The sequence below is a fragment of the Thermobia domestica genome, chromosome 7, assembly GCF_964235325.1.
Source record: "Thermobia domestica chromosome 7, izTheDome1.hap1.1, whole genome shotgun sequence".
Lineage (NCBI taxonomy): Eukaryota > Metazoa > Arthropoda > Insecta > Zygentoma > Lepismatidae > Thermobia > Thermobia domestica.
In genome coordinates, this window is record NC_137460.1 from 107,320,821 (window position 1) to 107,346,247 (window position 25,427).

Below are 25,427 nucleotides of genomic sequence, written 5' to 3' on the forward strand. Positions count from 1 at the left end.
CTAGATGAAATGGTGGAAGCGGCAGGCAGGCGCCCAGGCGGCGGCCGCTTGTCTCATTTGGCTAAACAAACTGGGTAACTGGCAAACTCATTGGCTAAACAAGCAAACTCATTTAGCTAAACACCCACTGGTGGACCAAATTTTTTTTCTGGGGGGCACAAGCGGGTCTGGGCTGGTTGGGCAAAAGCGCTTGGTCTTGTTTGCAGTGTTTGGAGGTGAACTTTGTGCCTCCTTTACGAGCTTTTGGGGCTTTCGGATCCAGGTCTGGAACCGGTTCCTGAGATCCGGTTCTGGAACCCGGTTTTCAGCTCCAGGTCTGGAACCGGTTCCGGAACCAATTCTGAAAACTGGATCTCCAAGAACCGGTTCCTCGCGGAACCGGAACTTTGTGGCCATCCCTACTCAGAAGTAGAGCGTTCACCTCTGGTTCATGGAATCCTTGGTTCGATCCATCTCGCGCCAAGTGAACTTTGTGGTGGACAAACAGCGTGTACGTGGGTCTTCTCGGGGTTCTCCCATTTCCTTCCACTCTCTTAATTCCTCCATTTCATTCCTCTTTATCACCGTCTACTTTAGCCTAGCCGGCATAAAGGTGGGACGTAAAACTTAAAGATTACATTTTTTGTAACTACAGTTTTGGGGCACCTTGTAGATAAAACATGACACTTGATGGGAAAAATGTAACTTAATTTTTAGACTTAGTGGGTTGGAATTATTTAAGACCATCCATCTCGATGACTTCTACAGAAAAAATTAAAAGTTGTTGAATAGTGTTATTATTATTATTATTATTATTATTATTATTATTATTATTATTATTATTATTATTATTATTATTATCCAACTCCTTGTCTGAGCAGTGACTTAGTAATGTGAAGAGACTAATATTTATTATTTATTGGTTTACGTTGAACTCCCACAAAATCATTTATTGTTTGTATAAGAAACATGATTTTCTTTAAGACTTATCATCGGTGTTATGAGACTATTTCTTTTTTTTTTCCTCCCTAATTACATAAAACTATTTCTTATGACTAGTGTCGAAGAACTCTAGTCATTCGGAAGTCTTAGTTAATGAAATTCATTTATGTCTGAGAATTTAGTCAATGTTTTTCTTCCGTAATTTTGTGTTTTCGTAGCTAAATCGTGGAAGTGTTTGTTTGTGTTATATAATGTATTATGTCAATGTGTATTTTATGTAATAAAACTGAGAGAGCTCCTTTCCCAACTATCTGTCCATCTCTGACGTCATGAGCACCTGTTGAGACGAAAACATCACATCTACACGTGCCTAGAGTCAGCAGGAATACCAGCAGATCTGTGTCTTTAAATACTCTCTTCAACCCGGAAACGGGGAGTCACTCGGAGTCTAGTCTCCAGAATCTGTCGAGAGACGGTCTTCGGAGTCATCTTTGGACTCAGTCGCGGAGTTGTCAAAAGACTGTCAACAGAGTCGGTCCGGGAGTACACGGCAGTCAATAGGGAACACCCGGAGTAAATTAGAAAACGAACCGAACAGTCTGTAATTCGGTTATCGACATACAGAACGTCGGACGAACAACAGGAGGATAGCAGGAAGCCCAGCAGAGAAGATGGAGCTACACGTACTGTGACGTCAGATTTCATCCCTTCCTTTCCTCACCTCTCGCCTACACACAATCTCTCTTCAAATAAGCTGAAATCCTTATTTTTTTTTTTTTTTAAATCTTAATCTTTGAAAATACTTTTCAAATTAAGCACCCGTAAAAGTAATATAAGAGCCACTCAAGTGAGTGGATTGTGCATGGATGGATTGGATTAAGATGGAGGAGACCCTCAGGACAATCGCATTCATTCAAGCGGGCGCTAAGCTTGAATAGGTTGAGAATAACTCGCCTAGAGCACATTCATTCCAGAGATTATTGTACGCCATTCCCTCTGTTTCAAAAATTCTACACGAAATCGTATTACTCGACTTTTTTTTGGTTAGTAGTATTATATTATTTTCAAAATAAACTCAGAAAGACATTATTTCAACATGTAACTATTTGAATCCAGGGAACATATACATATATCTATTCAGCATTTAAAAGTAACCTTGTATTTCTACAGTTGTGGTCAAATTTCCTATGTATAATCTACAAGAAACTTTTGATAATGATTGACGTATATTATTTGAATGAGAAATTTTGGTGTGAGTTGAATTTTCGTGTAATATTCCTTTGCATAATAAACGGTTAGTAATTTTGTTACCATTATAATTTTTTACAAGAAATCAAATAAATCTAGATAAAACAAATTGCTCTGTTGATCTGGCAACAAATATTGCTTTTCTTTTGTTGTTTTCAATAATGTATTTCGTAACTAAGAAATCATAACTAAATATGGCTGTTTATTAATACCAGGTCTAAATTGCACCTCCAACTCTGAAAAAATTTGTAATAATCATGTAGTCATATAATACATTCTCAAACATGCAAAATCAGTTAATAATATTTATCAACTATAAAATAATATGAGGGCTGTTACATATTTTACTGTCAACATAAATTAAAGCAGGTAATATAATAAGTTTCTATTACTTCTTTATATTTAAGTCAGCATTTGATATCTATGTAACTACAGTACTGGTAAAGAATTTTTATAATAATCAGCATGTAAACCAAGGAAAAATGATTAAATTAAGCATATGTTAATTACACATAGAGTATGTATGTAAAGATGGAATATTCTAAGCACATAAAGTGTGTAATAAGCGATCATCTATTAAATTAATTTACCTAAATAGGCATAATTTAGATACTATAGTGGATGAGTAAGCAAATGTAATAGTGTTTACATATCTTTCGAAAAAATCGAAATCGTTTCAAAACATCCAGGAAGGGCAAATTTCCCCGCTACTAGGTGCCCATGGTCCGAAATGAAATTTTCGTAAACATCAGATGTAGAATAGTTGTGCAATAGAAAACAAGGCATTTTATTCCGAAGTTGATCGCCCGCTAGTTTTCGGCAAAAAAGTATAATAACAGCTACGAAAATTTAAAAATCATAATTTTTAGGACAGCTTTAAAAGATATAATAGAGTAAGATAGGGTCGGGTTAGGTCGGGATAGGAAAGTTTTGAACCAATTTTGTTAAAATTAGTGAAGTGTAATTTCTCGTTTCTGCGTAAGAACACCAAATGGAGCGTCTCCGTACACCTGCAGCCATGTTCAGAATAGAAATACACGTTACTTTCCCACAATCCAACGATGCGGTAACTTTGCGCTAAGTAGTTCCTTGCGCTTGCCAAATAGTTTCATGTTTACAAACGCTTAAAAAACAGTTTCTGCTCTCCTTACATATTATCAAGCACATAAACGAGCAAATGATCCATTTCTTCCCAGTAAATTTTCAAAATTGTGCTAGAAACGGATGACAAACTTTGGAACATAACCCAAAAACAATGATTAACAAATGAAAGTTTGGTTTGATTTATCTTCAGTTTTAGTGTCTCTTTCAGTAGCGAGGCTATATGAGACGCGGACCATACTGATTAACGTGGAATCCGAGCTACATGAGCTGTCGTCAGGAATCGAACTCGGGTCTCCCACACCAAAGGAGCGTACACTAATCGCTTAGCCACTAGGGAGCTCAAATGAAATTTTGGTATTTATTCCGTTAAGCCCCGCTAGGTTTTCAACATAACAATAATGAGTTATGAATAGGTAGGTTAGGTTTGCTTTCATTCACTTACTTAGTACATAGGTTTGGAGCGGCGGGGGCTATCAGAACCGAACCAGAAAGTTTCGCTACAATTCATCTTTCTAGTATGCAATATGACATTTCATAGAGCACAGGTAAAAAAGTTGTAAATGTTCAGAAAAGTCCTCACTAATCAGAACGTAAGAATTCTCACTTCCGTGCAACTCAGACCTTTCTGTCCTTTACTAAGGATCTCTTCCTAAGGTGTTAGTTGGGTTTAAAGGAGCTTTAACTATACAGTATGTAAAAAGTTTACTTTCAGTAAAATTCTTCACTCTAGCTGTAAGACCAATTTACATATGACGCTGTCACTACAAACTACAAGAATTAGTCATAAATCTTGCAGCATTTTCAGAACTCAAGCAGTAGGTGCTTGCATACGCCGCAGTAAACCCTACGTTTGACCAGTCGCGGATGTCAATATAATTCACACGGTTGCATGTTCATCTGTTATCCAAAACGAAGTGAAGTTACCACAATAATATCAATTGACACATTTGTTTAAATACTTACTTTTTTAATGCCATAGTCAAACTGAACCGTATTTAGAAGTTGGGACTAAATAGAATTATGGTTATGAATGCTCATGAATTAGAAGAAACTTGGCAAGATATCGATGGCTGGACTTTGGTTGCGGACTTTCAGCCTCATTGCTTTAACATTATCACTTCCTTTAGAGCTGCGGGAGGTGAGGAACTGTTACGACTAATTTTATTGAGAATGGGCACAGAAATGTTGAGACCTTACGCAGTGGTGCTGTGCGCTGTCTGACGGAAAAGAATGAAAGCTTGCAGAAACAGAAACAGAAAAGTTATAAATAAGGACCAGTATATAAATAAGGTAAAAGTTATAAATAAGGATAATATTTCAGAGAGTAAGGCATCAACCATCTACAGGGATGGAAAAGAACCGGTTCTGACCCGCTTTTGAACCAGTTCAGGCACCAAGAACCTATGCTAAAGATAGGAACCTGTCGGGGGCGTTTTCAAAACAACCGGTTCATTTTCCATCCCTAATCATCTATCTACATGCCGCTCTTCACATGCACTTAGTACACTAAACTATCTGTCAGGGGGAAGTGTGTGTGTCGCGGTTTCTATCTATACGGAGACATTCACACGCGGATCTATTCTAATTTGTAAGATAAACAGAAACAAAGGTAAATCAGATGTAGGAAAGCGCAACAACTCAGATTTATTTTGAGTTTGATAGCGGGACAAAAAAAAAAAAAAAAAAAAACTGGAATCCAGGCAAAACCGTTATTCGTTCATGCTGCATGCAATAGACTATTTACCTTTCAATATAAACACTTAAAGGGATGGAAAAAATCCATGTAAACATGTCTGTAATAATAAATTAATAAGTTATTTGTTATTTTACAAAAAAGTTACTTAATCTGCTATTATTATAATGCAAATCTATGTAGTGTGTATTGGGGGAGGGTATTGTTAGTGGAAAATCTGTTAGTTTTTAACCATGCAAATTGGTTGGGATGTTCCTTGGCCTCGCCTGGTCGTCATCCATGTGCAGTGGTCTCAGCTGCTCATCTCCCCTTCTTACAAGTAAAGGTTCTCTCCCAAGAATCGGGAATCCGGAAACTGCGTATATATTTAGATAGAGGAGGGCCACGAAGTAATACTGGTGAAATATGCCGGGCCGACAGCAAAGGATAAATCCAATATGGCCGCCCGAAGGTCGCGCCAATCGACTTTTTCAAGCAACCTCTCATCCACTTCCCATGGGCAGATTGACTTAAGGTTTTGCAGATTGATATATGTATGAACACTATGAACACTACACATTTATTGGTTTGAAATTTCGCGGACGTTGACGTATTGAACCCAATATGGCCGATCAAAATGTCAATGTGCCAACTACTCGTGTCTGGAAAACGAACTGTACTACGGAAGTACATTATCACTAGACGTGTACGAAAAGCATTAAACGGTTCGAAATATCGCCATCTAAAAACCAATATGGTCGCCCAAAATCCTAAACCAAACAACTCGTACTACAAAAACGAAAGTTGTTGTAAAGATCCATTACCACTAGTAGGTGAGGAAAATAATACAAATGGATCACAATTTCTACAGAGTGTATCAAATATAGCCGCGAAATATGCATATAAAATATGCACTGTAAACAGTTCAGGTGGTTTCGCATGAAAATCACCTACAATTCACTGGAACAGATTTTGCAGGTGAAATGCGAGTAAGTTGAAAATGTTGCTAGTGCCTGTGTCATCTGTTTCAAGTGTTACACGCAAACATATACTGTTCATTTGGGAAGGTCTAGAACGCACTACCCACAAACGTCCTAGAATACGCGTCTTAAAGTTTGCAAACCATATCATATACAGAGGTTGTTCAGCCTACGTTCAGACTACGTTTGGCAGAATGGACTCACCCGACCTGGCTCGTGGCGTCCTGCAGTGTTGTGCAGTGGCTTCCTGGGAACGGAGTTGTTTTTCCACGCGGACGACAATAACGCACAAAACAGGACCATTGTTGTGAGTATGGTGTTAAATTTGTTTCCAAGTGTGTGGGTTTCCGCTCTGTGACCAAAATGCCGCCAAACTAAGCCGGGTTTGGGAAGGCTATGTTGCGGCTCTTTCTGACGCCCACTTTAGTGTTTCTGTCATTAGAGAACAGTGCAAGAAGAATGGTTGCAACATCAGTTTAAGTGGAATAAAAAATGTTATTAAAAAGTACAAGGGCAACGAAGCTCCACCATTTGGATCACCAACGACGTTGCCTAGGAAGCGGGAATGCACCAAGGCCACCTCCACTGTGCAGAGGAAACTTCGCAAAATGGCAGTGCAAGAAAACCCGCCAACACAAAGGTGTATGGCTAATCGTCTTGACGTGTCTTTGGGGACTGTAAGTCGGGCGCTACACCATCAACTCAAGCTGGAAAAAGTCATGAAAACTCGCGGCCATCTTCTCACGGATGCCCACCAAAAGGAATGACAATGTAACGCCCGGAAGCTGTACGAACGGCATCTGGCAAAACAAAGGTGGATGTACGTCGTAACGCTCGATGAAGCATGGATTTGCTTTTCCGACTGCGGGAAACCGAGAGCCATCATGTACCGAAAGAAAGGCGCTAAGAACTACAGAAGGTGGTTCCGTGTCTGTAAAGAATCCTTCCCAAAATGGTCCATGGTCATTGCTGGCTACTGTTACCGAGGTAAACTGAAGATTCGTAGGGTGGCGAAGAACTGCAAAATAAATTTGCAGTATTTTCAGGAGCAGATCATGCAGCCGATCTACGAGCATGAGATTCCAATAATGAACGGAAATGACGCCAATCTGGTGCGCATTCACATGGACAAGCCTCATCACATACCTCACGATCGTCTCTCGCATTCTACAGGGAGATGGAGGAGGCAAGTGATATACAGGTGATACCTTTCAATAAGGTACCTGTTAAATCTCCAGATGCAAGTCCTATGGATTATTGTGGATTTGGACTGCTGAAGCGGGATTTGGGAAAACGGCGTGTGACAACTGTGGAAGGACTTTGGAAAGCTGTGCAAAGGGAATGGGACAAGATTCCCCTCCCAGTTCTTCAGAGAAGCCTATTACAGTGGAAATTACGCTGTGTAGCTATTGTTAGAAACCAAGGGAAACACATCGAGCACTTACGGACCTGGCGCCATGGGCTCTTCTAAATACTTAGGTAAGTCGAAATTGGCTAAATGTAGACTGAACAACCTCTGTATAACAAAATCGCCCTTGCAAACACTCCCAATCGTCAGGTGCAAGTAAATCTTATACCTCATACTCCCGTAGTGCACATTATACAGAGGACCATCCGAATTTAATTTTTGCCTAAATCTAAATTATTTGCACTACCAATTTTAACGTGTTTTTCTCTTATTTTCAATTCATATTTCGCTACAATTTGCTTCAAGGTGGGGACATTGTGAATATTTTGTCATGTGTTTATAACTTGCACATGGTAATGCACCTTTTACACCAAATTTCGCCTTTGCAGTACGAGCTGTTTGGTTTAGGAATTTGGGCGGCCATATTGACTTTACGATTGCAATATTTTAAACCGTTTAAAGCTTTTCGTACACGTTTAGTGGTACTGTACTTCCATAGTACAATTCGTTTTCCAGACATGAGTCGTTGACACATTGACATTTTAATAAGCCATATTGAGTTCAATACGTCAACGTCCGCGAAATTTCAAACCAATAAATACATATATCAATCTGAAAACATTAAGTCAATCTGCCCATGGGAAGTGGATGAGAGGTTGCTTGGAAAAGTCGATTGGCATGATCTTCGGGGAGCCATATTGAATTTATCCTTTGCTGTCGGCCCGGCATATTTCACCAGTATTCCTTCGTGGCCCTCCTCTATCTAAATATATGCACAGTTTCCAGATTCCCGATTCTTGGGAGAGAACCTTTACTTGTTAGCTTCCGACTGTTTGGGTTCTGCGCTGCTTCCCCTCCTTTGGTTCTTCCTATTGACTGTCCGTGGTTTTGTGACGTACAGCTGACCATTGTCGTTGTCATTGTGTTTATTGATAGTAGGAAAATCTTCTTTGTGACTATGGCTGTTGCTTCTGTGAGTTTAGATCTGTCTTCAGAAGGAGTTCTTATGGTTAGTATGGATGTTACCTATGAGATTATTCTCTATGTGGCTTAGTCTATGGCTTCCTCTATTGTTTCAGTGGTTGGTTGGCTGCCGATTTCTTCCTGTTTTTCTGTTATGACTTTGAGTTTTTGTGCTGGGGTTCTTTCTCTGAAATCAGCCTGAACTTCTGAAATTATTTTCAAAGACTAGCCTCGGTTTTGGAACTTGAGTAGTTTTTGCTCTTTCTGGACATTCACAGCTTCCAGTTGTGTGACTCTTTTGTTTGCAAATTGGACAGAAACCTCTATTTATTGGGAGGTTACAGGTATTGACATGCTGTTCCCACATCTATGCCATACCCTCTCGCTGGTGCACTGATGCTTCAGATGGCCGTAAGCATAATAGTTCAAGCAGAGCCAGGGACGCGGCTGGCTTCCTGATTGCTTTACTTTGTATATTCTAGATCCTGTTCTTAAGCCGTATGTGATTAGTTTGTTCACATCTTCTGGGTTGGTTGGAGATAGCTCACAAGCAGTGTAGGGCCTTTCTCTGATTTAATTCTGATTAATGTGCTGAATTGTATGTTCTGTATTTGTAGTTCAAGGTCCTTAAGTTTCTTTTTTGTGGGGGTTCCTTTTATTACGCATGTGAACATAGGCTGTTTCTTCTTCGGTTACTTCTAGCTGGATCTTGCTGATTGGTTCTTTGGTGCTATGTTACTCACTTTTGATTAATTGGTAGCTGTAAGTTTGTTCTGTCTGCTTCTCGCTCTCGGTTCTTTGGTGCTTCTTTCCTGGCTTCGTGATTGGTTGATAGTTTCTGACTGCTGGCATCTGTATGTTTGTTTTGATCCTGAGAAGAGTCGGAGCTTTTTTCCCCCTGTGTGAGTTTAGTTTTCACCCAAATGTGTTTGATTTCCACCTGTGTGTGTGTTAAATTTTCACCTGTGTGCGATTGGTTTCTTTCTCTGCGAGTTTGGTTTCCTTTTGAGTGAGATTAAATGCACCATCTGAACATGATGGTTTGTCTTGTGTGCTTTTCTTCTTTTCTCCTCTTCTCTGGACCAGTTGGAAGTCGTCATCTTGTTTCTTGCGTTCAGATTCATCTCTTCCGTCTGTTTTGGCAGTTTCCGTTTGGTCTTCATTGACGTTGAAGACTTCTATTGTGAGTTTTTCTTCCTTATAGGGCCCAGGTTGATGAAGCATTTTCTATGAGTGGTCTTCTTCTTGGTTTGATGACTGATTCATTTGGACTTCTGATATGAACTGGGATCGAAGGAAGGACCCCACGCACCAGAGATGAACGCTTTACCATTGAGCCACTCCGGTCCCCTTTTGGTGGGAAAATGGATGGCATGATGAGACAATTTAAAAGACTGTAGGACATTCTAATTACATTGCACTTCTTGACAATGTTTTGAAAGACGATTTGAAAAGTTCAAATACCTATAAATGTACGATACATTATAATTATTTAAGTTAAATTCGGGATGATATCACTATGTACTAAATATTAGTCGCAGAGGAATTTTACATTAGACTCTTTTGGTAGCAACTGATTTGAAGGTTAAATTGGAACTGGGGAACAAACATAGTTAACGTAGCTTGATTCAGACTTAGAAAGCGAGGTGACTTTCTTTCAGATCCTTCAGTCTACCTATGCTCCTGGATTTTGTTAAGACTAGTTATCACTACCTCAAGGTTCGCTACAGACTTATTGCTCTCACAAGTTGCGTCTGGAAGTTCTTCGAGCGCATGGTAAACAGGTGCTTACTGTCCTATTCGGAATTAGTCTCTCTATTGAGTAACTTTTAATGTGAATTTTCCCCCTTGAAGTCTACTGAAGACAATCTTCTAAATCTCGAAAGCCATATCCACGACGTATGCTTCCATCGCGAACATTCTGCTGCTATATATACGAGGGTCACTTACCTCGAACTGGCAACACTGCCATACGGTGTGTGTGGCAAATAGACATTTTAAAATGATTGTTGTGTTAAATACCGCCCAAACGCAATATTCACGCGTGCAGAATAGCCTGTGTTTATGAAATTCCAGGTGGAACGAGGGAGAAATGCTAGGACGATTCACAGAGGATTAGTAGAGGCCTGTGGTGAAGCTGCTCTACCGTATCGGACAGTGGCGAGATGGGTTGCAGCACTTCAGGCTGGACGACAGTCAACAGACAAAATTCACGGTGGAGGCCATATGCGAACAGCTACGGACGAAATTCATCTTGCAATACTACGGACACTGCTTGCCGGTGATCGGCGCTGGACTTTTAGTAAATTGGCGCAGAAGCTGAACATTTCTTCAGGATCAGTGTTCCACATGCTAACACAAGATCTTAGCATCTGGAAAATTGCAGCCAGATGAGTACCCCATGTTCTGACCGAGGTTCAATAAGTGGCATAGGTGGGAGTGTGCGCGCCTACACCTTCAACGTTACAATGAAGAAGGTGATGACTTCTTGCACCGCATTATTGCAAGTGACGAAACGTGGGGAAGATCGTACGAGCTTTTATTGAAACGTCAGTCGAGTGAATGGCGCCACTCAGAATCTCCACGACCGAAAAAGCTTAGGCGAGAGCCAGCAAACGTGAAAGTGGTGATTATAATGTCGTACGACTACGAAGGCATTATCCTGTCACATCAAGTTCCACCGGGCGTTACCGTCAAGGTTGCATACTATGCTTCATACTTCAATCACCATTTGGGATCAGCATTGCGGCGGAAACGTCCACATCTCCTGCAGTCTGGACCAATTTTCTTACACGACAATGTCAGATATCATGCAGCCAATTCAGTACAGACTCTGTTACGACGATGGAGTTGGGAGATACTGAAGCACCCGCCATACTCCCCAGATATGAGCACCAGTCATTTTGATCTTTTCCCAAAAATGAAAGAACCGCTCAGGGGCAAACGTTTCAGAGACGTGCCTCAGGGGGCACTGTCAACACCTTCTCACAAAGTGGGGCTTTACCTGTTATTGAACGGTTACCAGACATCTGGCGGAGGGTTCAACAGGCTGGCGGAGACTACATTGAAGGACTGTAAGTTTCTTGAGGTGAGTGATTCACTACATTCCATTTTCACAACTATGTTGCCACTTCGAGTTAAACGACCCTCATTTTTTTTATTTAAAGAAGGCTTATGACAACTTGACGTTACGAAAAATTAAAACAATTTTATGACTCGGATCTTTATGATCAAATGGCAAACTTTGTTGACGAATGCTTCTAAGAATGTGTTTGGATTCTAGTCTCTCAAGAACGATTTCTTCAGGAAAACTGCGTTCCTCAAGGCAGCGTATTCAATGTCATACTGTTTATTGTCTATAACAACATTATCTCTATGATCTCTTATCTATGCTCTATGCCAACGATATAGTTACTTTTCTGAATGTAGTTACTTTTACGCCGTCACTCGAGAGTAATTGAGGAGTTTGATGCAATAAGAGCGTAAGTCTGAAACATACAGTTGGAGAAAAACGATGTCAAAAATTTAAGTAGTATTTTTCTTACATAAAACAATGTAATATGCAGTATTTTATTCCGATATTGAGTTGAAATGTTACCAGGAGGCTAAACAAGCATGGCAAAAGCCACAAATGCGTTTGATGCAAAAAGGGCGTAAACTCGCTTACGCCTTTATTGTATGAAAGTCCTCAATTGACAATAAATAGTTTAGACGGCTGGTCGAACAAGACAGGCTTTCTGTTTTTGGTCTAGAAAACTCAATGGTAGACAGTTGCCGCCAACAAACTTGCCTTATTGTATCTTTGTACCACTCGTCTCTCGTTTGTTGGTACAGCCCGATTTCTGGATTTAAGCTTTGATTTTCACTTAATATCGGCATCACCCATTACATACTCATATATCTAAACCCTACATTTATTTTTTGTATAATTTTCCACCGCAGTTAGATGCTGATCGTATTTTTGTGTTATGATTATATTGTAGTCTGATTCAGTCCAAGTAGACTGTATTTGTATTGCTTATTCATTTGCGCATTCATCTCTATCGAACCAACTTAATACAGTTTTATCAGCCTCGCATTCTGGTAGCTACTGACAGGGTTTGTTGCAGATATTCTTTCTGGGAACTTGCAGCCTCTGGAGCTAAGACTTATTTCTACTGCAGTCATAGTCTCAAGAGTTCATTTAAACATGAACCCATAACATCTTTGATTCTCGGTGGGGATATACTAAAGTTTCGGTACTAATTAATTTTAAAATCCCATTGGAAGAGTTATATTAGTAAGGCAAGTGGATAGATGGCCCACTATCTTCTGTTTGATCGGTGTAGACCGAAAGATTTGTCTTCTATTCTTGAAGTGAACTAGCTGTATGTGTTTTGAAATACTGAATTCTTTTTGATTGCATACAGTGATAATTCCCCTCGCCATATCTCCGATCGTGGCCAACATGAATTAGCAGTATTTTCACAGTACTAATTTCACTCCCTACGCATTCAGAGTTCCTCCGGGGAAAGTCTGAAATCATCACTACTTATATGTAAAAAAAATCTGCATGTACAAATGTTGCAAAGAAATATAAGCGTTTAACGTTTGTGAAAGTGAACGTGAACATAAATCCCTTTGCTAGTTGCCATTCTCAAACGGCTGGGATTTATAATTTTTAAAAACCAATCTTGTGCTGTCAAACATATGGTAATTATGCATATATATATATATATATAGGGTGTTATTTTGAAAACAAATTCCTCATATCAAAATAAAAAAAGAATTTGATATGGACCTGTGCTCAAAAGTGGATAGTTTCCTAGTTATAAGATGCCGAAAACGTGAAACAAGTGAACTTTAAAAGTTCATATCTCCACTACTAGAGGCCCTATGGTAGTCAGGTCAAGACATCACTGAAGAACTGATATGTGTTGTTTAAGAATGCTCCAGTACTTGCAGACCAATTTTTTTACAGAGGTAAGTGGAAAGTGATCAAGTACTCACAAACAGCCTCTCCAAAAATGATTGTGGAAGTACCGTAGTTTCTGAAAGATGGATATTTGGATAGTTCACATACTAATTCCTCAGTGATGTCTTGTCCCGACTACGATTGGTCCTATAGTAGTGGAACTATGGACCTTTGATGTTCATTTTCTCACGTTTTCGGCACCCTGTAACTACGAAACTATGCACTTCCGAACATAGGTCCATATGAACTTTTTTTCTTATTTTGATGTGAGGAATCTATTCCCAAAATATTGTGACAAATTTTTGTAACACCCTGTGTAATTAAGTGGTTAAACAACCAATTATTTATTGGATCACTTTGTACGGATTGATCCTTTTGTGATTGTACCAATAGTTTTTCTTCGTTTTAAATTTGTAAAAAAGTATACTCATATACAATTTTATTTTTGTTACAGGAGATTAACTTCTTTTCGTTATCTTATTGTTCCTTAATTTATTATTTTAGCTTTTGTTTCGACTTTTTATATAGGCTAACTTTTTTCTCAATCTTGACAGCATATAGCTTCGTTGTTCACAATTTCGTTAAATTCTTAATATGTCTAGAAATATACGAAAGAATATCACATCTTGTTAACCTTTTGATGGAATTCTCACAGAATTCCGAAAGTTCATATCCATGGTGTATTCAAGAAAATGGTGACACGTAAACAACTACTTCTCCCACTAGTATAATAAATAGTTTTAATCAAAATTTTCTTGTTAAAATTCAAAATCCGATTTTCTCTACTCTTTTCACAAAAATAGATATCTAAGAAATGAGAGCATTTAATTTAATATCTGGTTTATACTAGGTCGAATGAAAATTATTGAGCCTTTTGCATACGAGATGGCTTTAGTGTCCCAAATCTGATAATATATGAGTCTCAGTGGGTCAGGTCTAACATTATTTGACAGAAGCTAGTAGATGTACGAGAAGTGGTGGAACTTTCATACTCAGACGTGAGCTATTGCCTTGTGAACTGTTTGAAGTCAACTTTACGCAAAACTGCGTTATATTTTACACTTTTATTTCGATAAAAACAAAACGCTGCGCAGGCCCTTTAAAAAAATGTCCTGTTTATGGGCAAGAAACGTCACCAATATCAACAGCCAAACATTGGTTCAATCCCTTTCGTTCTGAAAATTTCGATATCCAAGATGCTCCTCCCAGTGGGTGACCAATCAGAACAACAGTAGATGATATTCTGGGAAAAGACCGGCGTGCAAGCAGTCATCACATCACCAATAACCTGAACACACATCACCAAACAGTACTAAATTGTTTGGGGAAAACTGGCGACAAAATAAAGCTCGACGTTTAGGTATCACATGATCACACTCTATAACATTTACTGGAACAAATTTCATTTGCAAGTCTGTACTGAAATATAAAGAACTCGAATCATTTCTGAAATGGTTGCTCAAGAGTGATTAAAAGCGGAAAACCTACGACAACAATGCGGAAAAGATAATGGTCGGAGTGCGAAGAAGTTCCACTGTCTGTGGCAAAGTCCACAGTGACGCCCAGGAGCTTTATGGTGTGTGTTTGGTAGGACTGGAAGGGCATTTGGTACGAATGTTGCCACCAGGTTGAACAATAGACTCGAATTTATGCTGTCGACTATTAGTTCAAATGCATCTAGTAATTCAAAAGAAATGGCCGGAACTGACAAACATATACCACGCCATATATGACAACATCAGACTGCATGCTTCTTTAACGATTTGTCAAAAGTTAAGAGAACTTAACTGGGGAGATTTAATGCATTCACCGTGCTGCCTAGATCTGGCACCGCCAGCCTGTTTATTTGTCTCGCTCTCTGCACAATTTTGTAAATGGTTCCAAGTAGCAAGAAAACTTTCAGAATATTTTCACGTGCTTGGCTTTCGGCTTTCTACGCTTGCCCTTTCAACGCATTCTTTCATACAATCTGACCTTTGTTGTACTTGCAAGCGATACTTTAGATCCTTCGCAGAGCGTCATAGCATCACTGGAAGTTCATTGGCTATTGACTTGCCACCTGAGTAAAACTGCGTCAAGCTTGAATGGAACACTGAATGCAATGTTCCCCACATGTGACTTCGTTACTGGAATCTAGCTTACGGCGTGCTTGCACTCCTTCCAATCAAGTTTAATGCAAGCATGCCGACTTCCAATGCGTTTTCAGCAAGCGGTTTGCAAGTCATCTCTGTTACTAGGGGTCTTATTGGCAGACGCATCTACCCCTAACTCTTTTTAATCTCTCTCTAGTATTTCATCTCATCACTCTATTCGTTTTTGATCTAATCCAGAAGCTGTTACTAGGGGTGTTAAGTAAGTTCCAAAAGTTAGTGTGAAAACCACATGTCATAAATTTCTGACCTGAAACCTCAGAAGTTCTAAAGCGACAGGATTAGGGTGTAGCCGGGAAAATGGCAAGAGGTTATCGAACAAACTTTTACATCTATGGTTTCATAATATTTTCAACTTATAATAAATGTCTTGGAATTTTGACTTCCGAAGGCTCCATACTATTTGGACAGACTGATATTAATAGTAAACCTTATTATACTGTACAAAATTGTTTCTCTATTATCTTCTTCATTATGTGTATTCAGTATTTTCACATAAAACTTACTCGTATTAAAATTTGGAGAATAATGACTTCCGAAACGAAATAATCTCTTATGATTCTGTAAGTACTTTCTAAACTTCTAGTGTTTGCTTTTGACAATTTATAAACAGAATTGTAGATTAGGTCTGGCGATTCAGTTAGCAGATTATTCTCATATAAAAGTATAACGTGGAAGTTTGAGCTGATGTTCAACACTTTGAATTATGAATTTTATTATTAAAATAGTAAATAGACATTAAAATGCACGATATTTTGTGGATTAGGTTGGGAAGGTTGGTAACCTCGCCTTTTAAAATACAATCTTCAATTACCTCCTTGTTATTCTTTACAAGCTAAAGAGCACAGATAATAAATGTAAATAAATTTTAATAAAGTAGACGGCAATATGGTTTAAAACGAAGGAACTTTGTGAGAAATCAGAATAGTGTCTTCTCATAAACTGACATTACATAGTCATTTGAAGATAATGCTTGAAAAAAATCTGAGAATCATATATTCAAATTAAGATTGATTACAATATTTTCTTGACATTTCTTCATGTTTCAAATGTAAGTTCGTAAATTCCGTACATTATATGTGTCTACAAGGACTTAATTTTGATGATTTGAATGTGTTATTTTAAACTTTGTTCAAATTAATGTACTCTCACGTTCGGATCTTGATTTTTAACTGTAACTGTTAAAGAGTCTTTGCTAAAGTCACCACCACTAATTTTAATTTCAATAAATAACTTGTAGGCAAGCATGTAATAAAATGTTATGAAATGTTAATAACATAATTGTTGTTTTAAACGCCTATTGTGTAGAGTAGAAATGTAGGTCCCCGGCAGTTTTGACGTCATGCACTGAGCACTCAGATCTCTGGCTTATAAGACTAAGTTTGGAGACAGCTAATAGTTTGTCTAATTGAATTTTGCAGACATTGTCTGGCAATTTTGGATTTAAGATATTTGGTATTTTCTAATGGGGTGACCGAAGCAAACACCCTTAATCAGTAAAGTATTATGAGTACTAGCACGAGTAATAAAGATCCCCTTTCTCAAAATAAGTAAGGAGATAATATCACTTTATTTTCAGATTTCCATATATTAATGCATATTCTTACACCTAGTACATATTTTGGTTCCTTTGCAGACATCATGGCTTTCAAATACTTCAACCATTCTCCATTTCTTCTTCTTATCCTCATCTTCTTGGTGACCCCTGTGAGAGCTACAGACACTCAACAACAAAGTCTTCAGCACAATATGAAAAACGAAATGTGTCTCTTAAAGAAACAATTTCCATCCCAGAATTGGAAGACATGGTACACGTTAGCTGGAGCTCTACAATCAATGCTCTGCGACACTCCAACTAGACCCACAATCATATTACTTGTATGTCCGCCTGGTGGGAAACAAACTGCTCGTGTTTTAGCTACATGCATAAGCAAATCTATTAAGAAACTCATGGATTTGGATCCTTCATGCGGTAGTGATCCTATTGTGGGTTCAGATTATGCCTCGTCAAATTCAGGCTCTGAGTTTTTTGAAGACGTACGAAATATCATGAAATCAGACGGTGCAGCAGTGGTTGAGGATGTGCAGGACATTAATTTCAATGGAGCTTTGATGTTTCTAACAATGACAGGACAATCCACCACAAGGATAAAAGATACTGCCTTGATCATGACTGTATCAACGCATGGTTTCAGCGGAGGATGCGCAAGTTCCCCTAGATCTCTGGCCAAGGAATATTTGTCCAAAACGTGGGGTCAGACTCTTCAACCAGATGTTCTCGCATCAATCGTTGACCGAATAACAGAATACGCAATAATGGTGGTGCCTGAGGACCAACCAAAACGCAAGAAGAAGAAAGAAACTGTTAGATGTCTTGGGTGTGAACCAGAGAGAGAAGCAGATGTGGAAGACGAAGATGAGGAAGATGGGAATGCGAAACCTAGCAGAAAATTATGTGATAAACGAGAAAAACTAAGAGATTGTACGCTCGTATAAGAAGATGAACAAAAGAAAATATAATTTCACATTATTTGTTATAAATTGATAATACCTGGTTCGTTAAATTTAATAAACAGCCTTCAATTCAATCCTGTTCTTTCTGTTTTATTCTAAATATGTGATACTATCGATGATGATATTCAATATTTTCTTACAAAACTTCTAGCATATTACATGATACAGAAGAATACCTTCCTAAACATAGTCACCTGTTACGGTTCTGTAACAATGGGTAAGGTCATGGTGATATTCAATACATTGAATTACGGATTTTATGAGAATAGTAAGGAAATATTGAAATCCACGCTGTTTTGTGGGTTAGAACGGGAAGGAAGTAATTTTGTGTTTTTTTAAAACATTTTTTCCTTTACATGCTTAAGAGCATAGACAATAAGTGCAAACAAAATTTCAGAAAGTAGATAGTAGTTTTGTGATAGACGAATGAATCTTGTGAAAACTGAGAAAGGACAACGTAAAGGACAATGTTTATTATTTGAATGCATTGTTCAAATGAATGTACAGCGGGCCACAGAAATTCTTCAGGTACGAAATCCGTTGGTTAAGCAACCCAACTAACGCCAGCTACAAGATTAATTACGCCTGGTAGAGTAGCTAGAACAGCAGCATGAAGTTGCCCCCACTGGTGAAAAGAACAAATCGTAAAGAGTGATTTTGTGCACGAGTGAGGCAAAACGTTGGTTGAAGAAATGACAAAAGGGAGTCTTTGCATACTTGTACTCACAGTACATAGCACAGTACCAGAAAAAATATACGGACACCAGAGACGCCGATGAGAAGATAACAGTCGGGAAACTTAAATAATCTTATAATTAACTCAAATGAGGGATTATATAAACAAATGAGGGATTATCTTACTTCAAATGACTATACATATATGCGTATCAAATAATATACGGATAGATTATGCAGTATAGTTTATTTGATTAAAAATAAACACAAGCCTTGTGCTGAGTTTTAGGACTACTATCAGTAGTCTTACCTGCAAATCAATTAAAGTATGAATTGATCGTTCAGGGAAAGAACCCAGCCCCCAATGAAAATTTTGGGGGTCTAACAGGGACCGAGCTCCTAGGTTCCGGCGCCACTGATTGATACGTAATGTTACTTCAAAAGAAGAATTTGTCTGATTTCGTTATTCGTTAAATGACTTCTGAAAATGCTAAATATTATTATGCTGTAATTTATTTGTAAATATTAAAAATGCAAAATTCGATAACACTTAAACGAGTTGAAGAACTTACCCGTACTATGCGTATTTCTCCTTAAGGTTGCAAAAATAACTAAGGGTTTGTGATTTGTTTAATACTTGTGCAAATTTACACATTGAGACATATGGTGAAAAGAGGAGAATATAGTGTAAATAAACAACAATTTAAAAATGCACAGAATTAACTGTTAATATAAAATGTAGAACCATTAACAAAATTAACTCTGTAACTCGTTTCCTCCATTCATTTTCCTGCCTTTATTTTCAGGACTAAATCGTCACTGATTTGCTCCACTGGAGATTATCTTTCATTTAGCAGCATCCAACTGGAGCTCAGCCTTGTAAATGAAACATTTTAAAAAGTGTAAAACGCGAAGGCGGGAATCGAACCTCGGCGGCCAGATTAGAAAACTACAACACTAGCCACTCATCTGAAGCGGTACTTCTTCCGGCTTAACTAAATAAAGAGCCTTTTCTGTTCACTCAAAACAGTAGCTTGTTAATCGTCAGATTATTTAGCAAAACACAGGAATATGTAATTGACTCGTAGGACATTATATCACTGTATTCCCTAAATTATCGACATTACATATTTTTTAAAAAACAAAATGCAAAACTCCTTTATTTTGAATCCAATACGGCGCGTGTATTATACTCGTAAACAAACTAAAGACAAATCAATTGCTGCGTAGTAATCGTGGTTACGTGGTCAAGGTGCTCGACCAGTAATCGGATTGTAGTCAAATCGAATCGGATCTACGAACGACCAGTCCTGTTTTTCACTTTAGAATTTTTGGTGGTAATTGATCGGCTATGGCACACGTTTTATTTTCTTCTGATATTTGAATACTCGAATATTTCAACACTTGAACTATCAAATCTTCTAGAAAATAATAGAAATAATACTAATAATAAAATAATAATAATTATTACTACACGGAAGATTAAAATTTAAGAGTTTGTTATCGCTCAGGGCATATCATTACAACCAGAAATGTAACATTTGGCAAGAATATTTCGGTTTTGTTTGGTGTTGCTCACGAGAAGAGAAATTCCCATCTCGCTTCTGAAACAAACAAAATTAAAGATGAGAGTTAACATTTTACATTCAAGAAGAGAAAAGGCTAACTCAAATTATCGTCTTGCTTTGGAGATGGAAATCGAGACGAGGCGAAAAGTATCATAAACCATTCCCGTTTTATCTCGATTCTCGAAATAGTGTATATCCATTCTGTAATTAACAATTACTTTATAGACTGAGTCTTATAGGCTATTTTGTTTGTATTTCGGAGCTCATTGAATTTATTATGGTCTGTGTAGGTATTTTTGTAGTAAAGCTTTTACAATTACTTCTGCATATCCTATAATTTAGTTTAATATATGCCTTACTGTTCAGTGATAATAAGTAATTTTTATTACAGTTATTTTCCTCAAAACGTACAGTAGAATACTTTCTATATGAAATTTCAGTGTAACGCTTTGGTTTAAATTTTGGTAGTTGCAGAGGTGTGTCTTGGAGGTCCAGACACCCTCCCGAAATCTCGATTTATCTGTACGTTTTGCCTAATTTTAAGGCAATTTTAAAAATTATAATACCATTATTATTATTATTATTATTATTATTATTATTATTATTATTATTATTATTATTATTATTACTGAAAATTTATGACCTCAATATTACGTCCTATTGCAATGTAAATAAGCGTACTGAAGTTGATAGGAAAAGAAAAAGAAAGGATAAGAGATAGTGATAGAGAAAGGAATAAAAGCGATTAGTGTCCGAAAGAAAATGGGAGGGGAGAAAGAAGGTGTCAGCTCCTGGACATTATTAATATCAAATCTCGGATGCCTAAACAGAAATTAAGTAGAATTTTTCTTCACCACGATACATAGTAATACGCTTTTTTTTGGCTAAAAGAATTTGGATTATGTACGCGTTATATTGATATTTTAACAAAATACACATACCATTATAAGAAAGAAGAGTCCCTATTTACACATTTTGATTGAACTGATATATGGAACGTGTTGAAAATGGCGAACGAAAATATTATTATTTTTAGCAGTAGGAGTAATAATGGAAGACGTTGGGAATAATTGCTTGGAAACAATATCGTTTCAGACACATTTTTGACTCATACTACGCCCTAAGCATGATCCTTAGGGGTCGTATTAACGAATTGTTTGCTACATACGTTACGTTTTTCAGCACAGTACGAATCAAGATTGTAGACAGACATGTGAGGTCATTTTGCTAGTATTTCCCCTGTGAAGAAAGCCGTCTCCACTCTAACTTGTAAGACCGAAAGAAATTGAATATTTTTCATTTTATTACACATCAGAAGTATGAATATTGTAGTTCATAAAGACAACTTACCGCAGCGAGAATCGAACCCGGGACCCCTGGATCACGCCACTACGCTAAGACTGCTTTGCTTAAGAAATAGTCAAAAACACTCGTTTATGGAGCAAATTGCACATGTTTAAGATAACGACGAAACACACTGATTTCTGTCATGATAAAATACTATAGTCGAGAGACTTCAAATTTAAATTAAATAACAAAAATATACATACAGTGAAAGTCATAAGTATTCGTACACCGGCTACAAGCTATGATTAAATGCTTGTAGCTCCGACTTTGTTGGAGATAGAGCATTGAAACAAAATGCATTGCATTTTCCACTAATTTCTTTATTATGTACAAAACAAACGTTCCGTGAATGCGAAAACATAGACATATAATGGTAAAAGAAACCAAAATGAATATGGTTTTGATGTGTCAAAAGTATTCGTACACTGAAATTAAAGGCAAAATCGTCCAGCTTTTCGAGATGTTGTTCACGCCCTCTGGCGGTTAGAACGCCCTCTGGTGGTTTGCAAAGCTAAACACAACCACAGGCCAGCAAAACATCATCCAAGATCAAAGATTGATTCAAGACGAAAGACATAGTGGGTCGAAAAGGGACAGAGACAACAGAAGCAGAAAGAAAAATAATTATAAGGCTTCACAACGACTGCAAATCCTTACGGGAGATATCAGGTGTTATCGGAAGACCACGTTCGAACGTGCAGTCAATCATAGATCGATACTGCAAAACAAATACAGTCAAAAACATGCCGCGAAGTGGACGTCCACGGAAGATCACTGGACGATGTGAGCGGATACTACTGAATGAAATTAAGAAGAACCCAAGAATCAGTGCTCCGCAGATGGTGGCAGAAGCAGCCAAATCAGGTATGTCAGTTTCAGAAAGCACTGTGCGTCGAGCTTTCAACAAACAAGGGTATAATGGGCGTGTTGCTCGAAAGAAATTTTTTGTTTCCGAAGTGAATAGGAAGAAACGGCTCCAGTTTGCAAAAACTTACGTGAACAAAGATGTGGCTTTCTGGGACAAAGTGATATTCTCAGACGAGAGTAAATTTAATGTTTTTGGTTCCGACGGTAGACAAATGGTGTGGCGGAAGCCAAATAAAGAGATGGACCCGAAAAATCTGCTGCCAACCGTCAAGCATGGAGGTGGGGGAGTGCTAGTTTGGGGGTGTATGAGTGCTTCGGGAGTGGGAAAGCTGACAATTATCGACGGTACTATGGATCAGCATATGTACATTGACATCTTGAAGAAAAATCTACGTCCTAGTGCTGATCAAATGGGCCTGCAAGATAACTTTATATTTCAACAGGACAATGATCCCAAACATACGGCACACAATACAAAGCTCTGGTTACTGTACAATGTGCCAAAGCAACTGGCTACTCCTCCTCAATCGCGTGACCTCAATCCGATTGACCATTTATGGCACTTACTCGAAAAGAAACTCCGCAAGCGCAGCATTACGAGTAAACGTTCTTTGCAAACTGCACTCGAAGAGGAATGGGCTTCTATAACAGTCGAAGATACGCGACGTTTGGTGCACTCGATGCCGAAGCGCCTTCTAGCTGTAATTAGAGCCAAAGGGAACCCAACCAAGTATTGAATCATGCGCAATAATTTTTTTTCTGGACGTTTCGTAAGTGTACGAATACTTTTGACACATCAAAATAATGTTCATTTTTGTTTCTTTTGCCATTATGTGTCTATGTTTTCACGTTCACAGAACGTTTGTTTTGTAAATAATAAATAACTTAATGGATAATGCAGTGGCATTTGTTTCAATGCTCTATCTCCAACAAAGTCGGAGCTACGGGCATTTAATCATAGCTTGCAGTCGGTGTACGAATACTTATGACTTTCACTGTATAGTGCATCAGACCACTTTCTTTTCTGATTCACCGAAAATATCTCCGTAACTTGTCTTTATTATACTTTAGATGAGTGGTTAGTACTGTAGTTTTCTAATCTGGCGGCCCGGTTCGATTCATGCCTTTGCCGTTTACACTTTTTAAAATGTATCATTTACAAGGCTGAGCTCCAGTTGGATGCTCCTAAATGAAAGATAATCTCCAGCGGAGAAATTCAGTGATGATGAAATCCTGAAAATAAAGGCAGGAAAATGAATGGAGGAAACGAGGAAATGGACTCATCAATGCATTTTGAATCAAATCAATGAATGTGTATGACTACAAAATCCACAGTCTACAAAAAAAAAAAAAAATCAGCTACTCCGTAAAAGTACGGAATTAGCACTCAAAATTTTACTGAATATCTAGCTCCAATGCACGTTCTTTGCTCGGGGAAAATATTTTTATTGAAAGTATTTCAACTCTTTCAGCCCTTAGGATACGCATTTCAATGAAAGCGTAGTGATAGAAATCCGTAATGTCACTCCTTCCTATCACTATCCATTCTATGTTGTTTGCAGCTGAACTTGGAGTACAATCCTATCGGAAATGGCATCTCAAAGGTCCCGAAACCATGGATTGAAACACTAATGTAGCTCCTTTTCGATTACTTTTATGTCTCCTCCTTCCCACCACAACCCTCACTTTCATCCTGATAGAGGATGAATGAGGACATAAATGGGTTCGTGAGTGTCACTATTCATCTCAGTGAACCCTGGAAAGTAATGAGGACACTAATATTGGTCGTTTTCGATTATTTTTATCTTCATCCAGATAAAGGACGAATCTATTTCGGAATAACATTAGGAGTGTTACAATATATCTTAGCGACCCAGAAAATTATCGATTTCACACTAATATCGGTCGCTTTGGATCAAATTTTTACATGTAACCCCTTCCTATCCCCACCCTCAATTCTTCCCATTCTACGCTGATAATGTAATAAAAAGGAGAAGTTAGTTGCCAAACATCGTTACATTAATTTTTATTTATATTGAATATTTTCCTCCTCCTCTTAAATGAAATGTTCTAAAAGCTGGGACACGTGTCCCGTTCTCTGCAATGAATAGTTTATATACCAAGTTACATCTTCCTCTCTGTAGTGCGATTCACAGTGCTAATTTAAGACCTTTTGTTATCTTTTCCAATTCTCATAGAAGTTTTACTGGTTAAGACTGTTCGCTGTGCCAGATAATATAACCATAATACGATTAGATAAACTAATAACTTTATTGTATAAATTAAAAGACAAATTCTGACCAAAGTATATTTTAACAAATAAATAGCGTTAGAGTAATCTTAGAAATTGTATTTCATAATGTGTCTGATGAAGGCAAAGTTAATTTGCCGAAACTGTAATGCTATTATTTATTTGTTAATATATGCTTTGGTCAAAATTTGTCTTTTAATTTATACAAGAAGTTCCAAAGCTAGAACAGACTAATTAGAAGCAGTATTTTTGGCATAAATTGTTGGTCCCTCTATCTCCTTTATAATACGTATTTCGAAAAACTAATACAATAAGAACTGAATAAAGACAATAGTCGTCTCATATGCCAAAAATCATTAAAATCGGTCCAGCAATGTAGGTGAAGTTAGATACCAAACGTTTGTAAATTTTACACACACACACACACACACACACACACATATATATATATATATATATATATATATATATATATATATATATATATATATATATATATATATATTGGTCTAGGAATTAATTCGTGCGCTTGGTACGCACACATTGAAGCTGTAGTACAAACACAAAATACATAAATACCTTAAGAAAAATATTGTCCATCGCTAGCCACCACTTTCGCCCATCTGTCAGGCAATGTACGGATTCCGTGGCGAAAGAAGTCCTCATCCTTGGAAGCGATCCAGTCAGAGACCCATGTTTCGATATCTTCTGAAGAAGTAAACCGCTGTCCAATCAAATCGTTGTTCATGCAATCGAACAAGTAGTAGTCCGAAGGAGCAACGTCTGGTGAATACGGCGGGTGGGG

General features: G+C 37.9%; 1 protein-coding gene across 1 annotated transcript; it reads left to right on the forward strand.

The window, feature by feature from the left end:
* The first annotated feature begins 2,339 nt into the window (after positions 1-2,339).
* On the forward strand, positions 2,340-17,988 carry LOC145690310 (uncharacterized). Its single transcript, XM_081765087.1, has 2 exons — positions 2,340-2,538; positions 17,037-17,988. The coding sequence occupies exon 2, from the start codon at positions 17,042-17,044 to the stop codon at positions 17,894-17,896; it is 855 nt and encodes a 284-aa protein (XP_081621213.1). The 5' UTR covers positions 2,340-2,538; positions 17,037-17,041; the 3' UTR covers positions 17,897-17,988.
* Positions 17,989-25,427: the final 7,439 nt, after the last annotated feature.